This window comes from Parasteatoda tepidariorum, chromosome 3, assembly GCF_982258835.1.
Source record: "Parasteatoda tepidariorum strain Cologne lab strain chromosome 3, Ptep-v5.0, whole genome shotgun sequence".
Taxonomy (NCBI): Eukaryota; Metazoa; Arthropoda; class Arachnida; order Araneae; family Theridiidae; genus Parasteatoda; species Parasteatoda tepidariorum.
In genome coordinates this window covers 96,329,148-96,340,907 of record NC_141757.1, presented here as the reverse complement: position 1 = coordinate 96,340,907, position 11,760 = coordinate 96,329,148, and the positions used below count along the sequence as shown (strand labels likewise).

General features: G+C 29.8%; 1 protein-coding gene across 1 annotated transcript; it reads left to right on the top strand.

Annotated features, from left to right (window-relative positions):
• The first annotated feature begins 11,017 nt into the window (after nt 1–11,017).
• Nucleotides 11,018–11,470, top strand: LOC139426608 (protein GVQW3-like). The gene has a single exon (XM_071185942.1). The coding sequence runs from the start codon at nt 11,018–11,020 to the stop codon at nt 11,468–11,470; it is 453 nt and encodes a 150-aa protein (XP_071042043.1).
• Nucleotides 11,471–11,760: the final 290 nt, after the last annotated feature.

Sequence of the window (11,760 nt, the reverse complement as noted above, 5' to 3'; positions counted from 1 at the left end):
TTCTTTTATGAATATAACTCCTATTTTGAAGTAACGAGAAATATCTACTGCATATTTATTGATATGACGTAAAACAGTGTTAATTCCTTTATGAATATAACTCTTATTTTGAAGCAACGAAAAATATCTACTGTATATTTATTAATATGACGTAAAGCAGTGTTAATTCCTTTATGAATATAACTACTATTTTGAAGTAAAGAAAAATATCTGCTGCATTAATTCCACTACATTTCTGCATAATCTAATATCATCACGTTTGAAAATAAGGCTAATTCCTTTTTACGAACGACACATTTTCTTTCTACAGTTAAAAAAAAGCCATTCTGTTCCGGTAAACTCGTTTAAAAAGAACATACAACCCCTGCGGCCAATTCAACTCGAACATTTTCTGCAAACTCTTTCAGAAGTGTACAATATAAAACCAGATCTTAAAATTCTGCCAGTGTATTTTGGTTTGTTGTAAGCAATAAAATCCCTTTTATCTCCCGTTTGGGGAAGTATTCGTGTTGCAATCTAAACTTTCTAGGTTTTTTTTCCACTGGCTCTCAGTTACCCGTAAAAATCACTTAATAGCCGATAGAATAGTTTTTTTGGATTTTAATTTCAAGGGAGAGAGAAACCCAAGTATTGCGGTATATCTGCTGGTATCTTTGGTACCTTTAAGCTAAATAGGAGAACTAGAAGAAAGAGGAGGAAGTGTGAGAGTGTGGGGAGGGTAGCAGGAAATGGAAGCTAATGACGTCATAATGACGTGCCTTCAACACATTTCCGGAGCATTTTGTGACGTGTGTGTAAGCTGCAATAACTGCTTATTTTCTATACTAAATAAATGCATAGAGTAGATTTTGTTTTCTTTCTGTCACCTTAAGTCATGAATTATTCGCGCTTTGCCTGTATATTAATTGCTGAATAAATAAAGAATGAAAGTGCTTAATTAAAATGTGTGGTTTGCAATTATTGGTGAATATTTTGGATGCACTGTTTGAATAACTGACTACTAAATGAGATAGATGATTGCATCTTTTTTCCGCAGACATGTGGCAACATTTTGTTTTAATTTTACTATTAATGTAGAATTCGCGTACTTAATTGAGATTAATTAATTAAATTTCTGCTTCATATTTTAGGAAACAGCATAATTATTCCCAACAGAGTAACATGTAAAAAAATTTTTTTAATGCGTGCCATTCAGGAAATGGTTATCAAGGTTTGATGCAGAATTTTTTATCTTTTAAAGGACGTTTTGATCGTTTTTGAACGTTTTGATGAAATGATTCATAAAATAATCTGATAGAATTTTATATAGAAACCGGAGAAAATGTAATAGAAAATGATTCGTAGAAAATGTATCAGATTGATGTATCAGATTAATGCAATATAATTAGTATAATTAATGTAACAAATAATTAATGTTAACAGCCTAATTAATGTAGCAAATAATTAATGTTAACAGCCTAATTAATGTAGCAAATAATTAATGTTAACAGCATAATTAATTTAACAGATAATTAAAGTATTAGATAAAGAATGTAACAGATTAATTATGCCTCATTCTTTTAAAGGTGGCAAAACTTGGCACAGAGGACAGTTTGATATTCTTAAAATTCATGATAAATTTGCTCTTTACTGTGGTCATCAATTTTCTATTATTACAATTTTATTTTACTAAAACAGCAAAATAGAACCGCTATTTCTGGTTTATTTTACCCAATACCCCAGGGGAAAGAAATGTACCTAGAATACTTTCAAATCTTATCCAGCTATACTTGATTCGATGTTGCAATCCAAGTATCAAAAATGACACTATTAAACAGAACTTTAAATATCTAAACCAAGAATATTATGTTTTAGGAAAAACGTGACCATGCTTATTTCAGCCAGAACCATAATTAATTAAACTGCACTTAGCCATAATGGTTGAACAAATGAAAAGTGGTTAAGCCATACAGTAGAATAGTTGTGAATACAGTAGAAGAAGTAAATACAGTAGAAAATACATAAATACAGCAGAAATAGCAGCGTCGCCGCTCATAAATGAATGAAAGTATAAAGAGGTAAATGTAAATGCAAAGCACATTGCTTATAACCCATTAATCAGTTTGTTATGTCTGCGTCGTTATGATCCAGATGTTCACATCACTTATATTTTTTATTTATGAATCAGCACTGAACAGCCGACCTAATTCTGATCTTATGATTATCCATATTCAACACCGTAGCCTTGTAATCTAGAACTTAACCCAAAGGACAAGGGAACTCCTGAATCAGACATTGTGCCAAACTAGTCTTTGTGGAGGACTTTTCGATGAAACTAACCCGCATTTGTGATACAAGGAGAGAAAAACCATGAAAACCCTCTTACGATTAGCCCATTGGCAAAGGAATTCTATCTGTCTACCGATGAGAACATTTTACTTCAGCACTGTGATCGGTGCAAGCCGGCAGCATATCCACCAGCCACCGCTGGGATTCAAAACTGAAACACCTCATTGGGAGGAGAACTCTCTATCCCCTGAGCCACCACGTCTCCTCTATTTTATATTGTACATCAACTTAAAATATAGAAAATAAAGACATTATACAATTGGGATAATCAAAGCCACCTTGAATACAGTACCTAGGTAACCAGCGAGTCAGTCATAGGTTGTCGACCAGTGATCTAGACTAGATTATAAATAAACAGCATACATTTTCCCAATAACAATACGCATAACTCTCCTTTTCTACACTAAAATTCATACCATTGAAAATAATCTTGTTCTGCTTGCATTCCTATTCAACGCGATTTTACATTGATTTAATATTACACGGATGATTTATCAGTTATATACCGTCTGCAGTGCAGTTCTAATACCTTCTCTTGAAACACTGTATGATCGTTCTACTATAATATTGCTGTTCTAACACTATCTCATAAGCCCTTTTAGAAAACAGTGAGTCCCAAAATTTATACTAAAAGTAAATATGATAATAATTAGAAATTTTTAATTAATAGTGTGTGTTTATTTATACATAAGATATTCAGAACAGGAATGCGTATAAAATAGTATACCGAGAAAATGGCCACACAAATTTTATATCGTAACATATTTAATCTCAGACAGAAATTTTCATTTACTAGTTTGCATAAATGTGGCTAAATCTTTTTGATAAAGCATCCAGTTTCTTCCTTCGAATCGTTGGTGTTATTGGATATTTATAATAAACCTTAAATTAAAAAAAAAGAATGAATAAAATAAGATCAGGGCGAACAATTCTTAATGCCAAAACGGAAGAGTAACAAGACCAGGTAATGACTCAATAATGCTCAAAATAAAAATATAATAATTAGGAAAACGTCTTACTGTTTCATGAAGCACTCCATTCATAATAACATCGAACTATCAATTATAATTCTGTGATATTTTTTTCGTCGATTACGCTTTATTTGCTCAAAATTTCATCGTGAATTTTGAGACGGAAATTAATTTAAACTCAGATATTGTTTCAATTTAAGAGATTTTCACTTCACACTTAAACATCCCTTATCAACTACAATGGAAAGAGGAAACTGATATTCCCAATGGACTGTCCCCATTATCAACTCGGCTAAAAAGAGCAGTTTTATTCATTGTTTGCAGTCTATACCACGCCTATGCAAAGCCTACAATTTACATATCTTTTGCATCTAGGCAAATTTCAATATTCCCCTTTTGAGCGTGCAAAGAATATGTATGATTAAAACAGAAATGAATCTATTCCCTAGATATTTTATATCATTGTTATGAATAGAGGGTTGTGTTTATTGAATTTATCTTCACCCTATTAAGTTTCTAAAATAAAAGGATTCAGAAGGTTTTGGTTCGACATTCTGTAACTTATTTAATTAGGAAAAGAATGCAGATTTGATGATTCTGCAAACTACTTTTAGAAATTAATTCTCAGGCATATTTGTGTGTCTTGTTCTAAAAACGTTTAAAAGTAATTTTTTTATTAAATTTTATGACAGTGACATTGATGATCTGTGTATTAATAAGGTTTTTTTTATAGTTTGTATTACATCTGGAGTATTATGTTTTTAAGTTAAAAATTACGTTTCTTTTGACTTTATATTACTTTATAAGTTTGATAAAAAATAATTCGTTATATTATATTTCGATTTTATTATTTATAGATGTTATGTTTGTTTCATATAAAATATATTCTTGTAATAAAAAAGATTAATTTAAACTTTTATGTTCATTGCAAATGTGTTTTAAATAAATTTCAATATTATAAGTTAGAATGAATCAATAACAGCCTTCTACGAAAAAAATTGATCAAAGATTTAATTTCTCTTAAATAAATAATATTTTATTTTAAAAAATTCCTTCGCATCTCCTTTGCCGAAGAAACGAAAATAGAGTCTTAACAAAATAATTTTTCTTGGAGAAAATTAGATTTTAATTAAACTTTTTCTGGAAAATAAAAGCGTTTTTAAAAATTTAATTATAAATATTTTTGAAATTTTTCAAATATTTTTTTTCCAATTGTTTTAGATGAAATCAAATTTTTTACAAAATGAATGAACGATAATTTATATTTTTTATTTACTAACCCTGTCTCTCTAATAGAAGAGGAAACTAAATAAAGAATGTCATATCTAAATTTCATAATTGACATAAGTCATTCTATACTAATATTTTAAGTAGCATAAAAATTCTCGGAAGGTTTTCAAAATATTTTAACTCTCCTAAACTTATATGCTCTTAAAACTATTCCCAAATAGTAATATTGCAAAATATTATATTTTGATGTTGAGTGAAATATTTTGTGTTATTTTCATTGAAATTATTTTTCCAGTTGTGAGAGCAATAATTTTTTAACTTGCACACTTTCAAACTAAAAGCAGAATGTACTCATCATAATTATACAATTAAAACTGGTATTAGGATAATGAATGAAGTGAATCCCAATGAATGGAACTGAGAGAATCTAATGAATAGGACTCAGAAATCAAATTCTTGTTGCAAAGAATCTGACTGTATAACACCTATTCATTACTAAATGAGTTGTCCTTAAGTTGAATAAGCTTTGATTTTAATTTTTATCTTTTTTTCCCCTGTAGCTCTCATGTATGTTGGTTTGTTTTCTAATAAATAGAGGGCAGCACAATACATCAGCGTCATAGTGCTTGAATTAATTGTTAAGTTTAAAATGCTTCTAAGGCGTTTTTAAAACGTAAATTTATATTTCTAATATCACTTTTATTCTATTTTATTTAAATTAAGAGCAACATTGAGATTAATAAGGGCTGCTTCAGGTGTTTTTAACATGGGTCTGTTTGAAAGCCCTCGTTGATATTTTGAGCTTATTCGATTATAGTTGATTCAGATACAAGGAAACTTATAATTGATACATGCATTTAAATTATTAGATCCGATTTCTAATAAATCGCATTTACAGAAGAAGATAAATAAAACTTTTTGTAGAATAAAATAAAACTTAAAAATGAAAAAAAAAATAATAAAAATAGTAATAAATTTTTTATTATTATTATTTTTTCTTAGATTGTACCCGATATAGCCTAACTAAAAGTGTTCCTTAAAGATACCAATTGTTTTTGTACACTGCCTATTCTTCTTTGCAGACTTTGATCAGACCATCAGGTCTATTCTTGTTTGCGGGTAGAGAAATTCCCGGTCGTTGCGCTTTTGCACTAAATTAGGCAACCGCACTTCCTTCGTTCGTAATGTTTTGAAGGTTAAGGGTTATGTTTCAATGGTTTCAACTATTGTCGAAGAGCACCAAAAATCCATTCTCACATTTCCTTTCACATAAATACGCTCATCTGATTTTTCAGATTAAGTCCAAGTTTCCAACAGTAAATTTTCTTTTGTCACGATAATTTTAGTAAAATGCGTTTAATAAAATACAATTTTTATTTTTTAAAATAAATATTTTATTTGCATTCATTATTGTTTTATTATTAAAAAAAAATTAAAAATTCAGTTTTCTTCGCATCATAACCAATATTTCAATAAAATTTAAAAGCAAAGGGCGTTGATTCATAATAGTGCTTCATTAACACTAGTCGGAGACAGTAAGGGATATTATTCGATGATTGACACAGAAATTGAGACATAAGTCTCAAAATTGCCGGCGTTTACGCGACAGACGATTATATCGTGTCCCAATCTTCCGCATCCCAAAGTCCCATTTTGTGAAGCTTAACGGCTGGTACCTAATGAATCCGCATCCGGAAAGAGGAGAACGCGTTACCATGGTTACCTGGAAGTCTCGGAATTCATTTTTCTGCATTCGGTGCGGTCGATCGTGATAGCTTGCTCTTTTAATGCTCACACTTTTCCTTAGTGCTTGTCGTTCCCTTCTCTCTCCTACCCCCCATGTAAACCCCCTTCGAGTCATTTCTGGAATCCGCCCTCACTTAAATCAAGAAGTTGGGTGAGTCTACAGGTGTGTGTCACTTTTTTTAATTTTTTTATTTATTTATTTATTTTTCATTTTGGAACAGGAAAGAAAAATTCCCATAATGATTCAGATTCGGCTCCGAAATATGAAAGGGAAGCATATTTTATTTAATTCGATGGAAATTCTTGTAAGTAATTATGAGAAAAAGTAGTTAAAGGAAATGTCTTTAGGGTGACAACAAAAATATCGAATCAAGAAAATTATTTTAAAAAAAGATTCAGAAGGGGAAAATAGGGAACACGAAAAGGTTACAATCATATAGACGGAAAAGTTTGAAGTGCATCTTATTGAGACTTAAATACGTGAAAATACAGAATTGTATTCAAATTAATTTCACAGATTCAAATCAGAAATTAAAATATAAAACACGTGAAATAAATTAATAGGGGCTTATTTTGAATTTTAATTAATTATACAAATTTGAATCAGAAATTAAAATTGAAACAATTATACAATGCATAAAATTTCTTTAATTTTTAATTGACAAAATCAAAAATGCCTCAGTTTTCGAAAAAAACGTAATAGAACGTTTAGAATAAAACATTTTGTGCATAATTTTGATATTTTAAATGCCTTAAGGATGCTATGAATTAAAAAATAACATAAAATATTGGATTTATGGAAAATATGAGTTGGTGCCGTAGCGGTTGAACAGTACTTGATAAACAGGAAAAACAAATAAGACTAATGTTAAAAACAAATATGTTGTTAAAATAGATATTACTATATATTTCAGCAAGTGACTACATTTTGGCTACATATTTTGGCAGGCGCTTTTTTAATATTAGCATTAGTATAGCCACGGTGGTTTAGGGGATAGAGCGTTAGCATCCCAATGAGTACCCGAGGTTCAAATCCTAACAGTAGCTGGTTGGTACAAATTCTGCTCCCGGCTAGCATCGACCACAGTGCTGACTTAAAATATAATCAGACGAATTATGAATTAGAATCCCTTTGCCTTTGGACTAACCGTGGGGTATTTCGTGTTTTTCTTCTCCATATAACACAATGCTGGTTTGTTCCATTGAAATGTACTTCACGAAGATAATTTTGTCCTAAGGCGAGAAACTTCAGAAAAAATTAAAAATTGGCCTCGTTATTTAACTGTTTTTTATGGGATCTGTGCATTTGCGAAAACAATAACTATTAAATATTAATCAGAAAAACCAACACGTTAAAAGGAGATTATTAAAATTAAAACTAGAATAACTTTATTCAAAAATTGAGAAGGGAACTAATTTCCCTTCACCTTTCTTAAAAAATTTTTCAACTTTAAATTATTCAAGCATGTATTTTTATTTCCTTGTCGTTTGACACGAATATTCGTGCAAAAGTTGGTTTATTCGCTCTTCTAATAAAAAGCATAATGATAAAGGTCCATAAATAGTAATGGGGAATGAATATTAATTTTATTTGTAAAACTTGTACATTTAATCCATAATAAAAGCATAATAACCTGAAGTGGAAAAATTACATATTTTCAAAATTCAAATTTGTTAAATACCGTTTCAAGTTAAAAACAATAAAACAAAAAAACAAAATAGCGAATTTTAAAGATTTCTCAACGTAAATTGTTTACTCCTGTTGAATAGCTAATATTTTTTGGATGTCATCAGAATGCTTTACAAAAATATCAGAAAAATTAAATTAGCGAAAAACATCCATTACAGTGTCAATTTTAAAACAAATGTATCGAAATGGTGCGTTTACGCAACTTTGGACGAAAATGGGTAAAAAAAAAGAACTTTCTGATCACAGGGATGTCTAAAGCATTTTTTTCATTTAATTGTTGACTGAATGGTAAAATATAATAATTAATTTAAAAATGGGAAATAGAAATTTACATTCTGGAATCATATGTGAAAGCTATCTAATTTCATTGCAGACATTGAATAAGTACTACAGAAACGTTTGTTCTACCAATTTACTTTCTTATGTTTTTGAATCACTTCGTATTAAACCTTTATAATGCATGACAATTAAAGATTGATTTTTGGTTTAACGTGTGGTATACAGATATCTCTTGTATTGAGTAATAAGAAGCTTTAATATTTATCGCAACGAATTTAATTTTTTATGTGGGAAAATGGAAAGGATGAAAACCTATTTCAAATCAAATAGAGTAATTGTGGGATTAAAATCACTTGAAACAAATTTTTTTATCGGGAAAAACCTGAAGAAAGTTTTCTCGTTAATTGAACATAATTTAGTTTCATCGGGCAGATCATTTGATTTTTGATTAGCCAAATTCTAATTTTCTCATTTTGACCTTCATAGTTATTCGTCAGAGTTTGATAATCTTATTTAACAGAACCTATAATGTCTTCTATATCAGAAATTGTTCGACAAGTTAAGACTAAAATGTGTTTTAAACTACTAAGCAATCATTTTGTATTAAAAAAACCCTTTCCAAGTGATTATCAAAACTAAAATTGAAATTAAAACTGAACGTAAACTATACAATCAGCGTTACGATAAACTTGCTGCTACCAGCTTAAAAAAACTACACAAATTTCAAAATGGATAGTTCATTAAAATCCTCCACGTGGTTCAGATAATCTTTTTTACAGAAACAAATATCATCCACTCGTAATTTGTAAACATTAGGATTCGGCGAGAAAGGAAAGTATAAAACTTCCAAAACGATAGGAGGTGAAAATTTAAATATTAAGCAGCAGCTTCGTACTTAAAAAAAAATAAATAAATAAATAAAAGAATGAAAAACTATTTCAGAATTCATGAATAAATAAAATACTACTGAAAACCTTGAATTTTGGAAAAGTATTTATGCGGAGTTATTTTTTTCTTTAAATTTTTTCAAATATTTTCAACCTTTTCTCGTCTACATTCAAAACCCATTGGAATATCAATAAGAAGGCTGCTATTACAATAGAATGGAAAATATTTTGATTTGAGTGAAAAAATGTTTTTATCGTTTTGAATGGTATTGAATAAAAATATGCTTTTAGATTACAAATGGATGATAATTTTACTTGGAATGTATAATAAATGATGCAAATATGCTTTTAATTTGGATTTGGAAAACATTCTTTCGCTTTAAATAACTTTGTTACCCATTTATCTTTCTTTCAACGTAACTTTTGAATTATTCATTTTACGCGGTAGCTGAATACCACAGAAGTGCTGTTTATTAATGAAACTTTTATTATATTTAAGTTTTGAATGCGAAATTAAAATTAATTTTAATAAATATGATTGGAAATGTTACTTGTTTGAAAGCTTCATTCGCTTCAAATATATACAAATTGGAAATAATATACAAATATACAAAATATATATATACAAATTGGAAATGATATACAAATATACAAAATATATATATACAAATTGGAAATGATATACAAATATACAAAATATATATATACATATTGGAAATGATATACGCGGAAGCTGAATAAGATGATACCACAGAAGTGCTGCTTATTAATGAAACTTTTATTATATTTAAGTTTTGATTGTGAAATTAATTTTAATAAATATGATTGGAAATGTTACTTGTTTGAAAGCTTCATTCGCTTCAAATATATACAAATTGTATACAAATTGGAAATGATATACAAATATACAAAATATATATATACAAATTGGAAATGATATACAAATATACAAAATATATATATACAAATTGGAAATGATATACGCGGAAGCTGAATAAGATGATACCACAGAAGTGCTGTTTATTGATTAAACTTTTATTACATTTAAGTTTTGAATGTGAAATTAATTTTAATAAATACGATTGGAAATGTTACTTGTTTAAAAGCTTCATTCGCTTCAACTATATACAAATTGGAAATAACAGTCTACACGTTTCAAGCGCTCATAAACAGATGCCCCTTTTCAAGATTTGTTAGACGTGAATGAGAAAAAACAAAGGTGATTTGAAATATAAAACGTAAAGTTGCTGACGGAAAATTAAAAAATAAAGGTGAAAAAAAAACTAGAAAAACCACAGTAGCCGAGAGAGAAAGAAGATGAAAAACAGAACAAGAATAACCACAGTAACCGAGAAGGGCAAACTAGAGTAAAATGTACTTCCTTGCGCTATGGTGAGGAACTAATGTCGTTAGCAAGGGAAGCAACATTTATGTGAATAAAATCACTGGAATCTTGTTTTTATTCATATGAATACTAATCTGCTTGTTAACGACATTCATTCATAACGCATGGAAATGCATTTTACTCCAATTTGTCCCACTTGGACACTGTGGCTTGTCTTGTTCTGATTTTAATCTTTTCTCTCTCTCGGGAACTGCTGTTTTTCTAGTTTTGTTGTACACTTTTATTTTTCCCTTTTGCGTTGGAAACTTTACCTTTTAACACATCGGCTGATAAGTTTCCGGTCTGACATAGAGATGGCTCCCTAAATGCAGAATTAGTATTTTGTTTAGCAAGTCTTAACCTTCAAATAAAAGGTGTCAAAATTTTATAACTACCTGCCGATTGACTTTAAAGTTACAGTGATTTTAATCGAACACCAATTTATATTATTGAAGCAATGAATAAAAAAGAATTTCGTGTTCTTATTAAACATTGTTACTTAATGGGAAAAAACACGGTAGAAACTAAAGCTTGGCTCGATAAGTGTTATCCGGGTTCTTCATCAGGAAAATCGACCATTATTGACTGGTTCGCTGATTTTAAACGTGGTCGTACAAATGTTGAAAATGCGCCACGCTCTGGACGCCCTAAAGATGTGGTTAATCCGGAAAACATAATAAAAGTCCACAAAATTGTTATAGAAAACCGCAAAGTGAAGTTGCATGACATAGCTGATACTCTAAATATATCAAAAGAGCGCATAGGCTTCATTTTGCACGAACATTTGTTTATGAGAAAGCTGTTTTCGAAGTGGGTGCCGCGTGTGCTAACAGTTGACCAAAAACAACAACGAATTGATGATTCTGAGAGCTGTTTGACGTTGTGTCAGAAACCCCCTATTCACCCTATTCACCAGATTTCGCTCCTAGTGACTTCTACTTGTTTGCAGACTTGAAAAAAATGCTCGCGGGTAAGAGATTCAGCACGAATGAGGAAGTGATTGCCGAAACAAACGCCTATTTTGAGGCCAAAAATGGTTCTTCTTTTAAGAGAGGTATAGAGATGTTCGAGAGGCGATGAAGTGATTGTTTATCTCTTAAAGGAGACTATGTTGATGAATAAATTTGAATTTTACTAAAAAAGTTGAGTTTACTTCATTAGACCGGGAACTTATCAGCCGATGTGTTATATTTCAAATCACTTTTGTTTCCTCTCATTCACGCCTGGCAAATCTTAAAAATAAGA

What these genes read in the sequence shown, in the direction of transcription:
- LOC139426608 (XM_071185942.1), top strand. Translation starts at nt 11,018, where the DNA reads ATGGGAAAAAACACGGTAGAAACTAAAGCTTGGCTCGATAAGTGTTAT.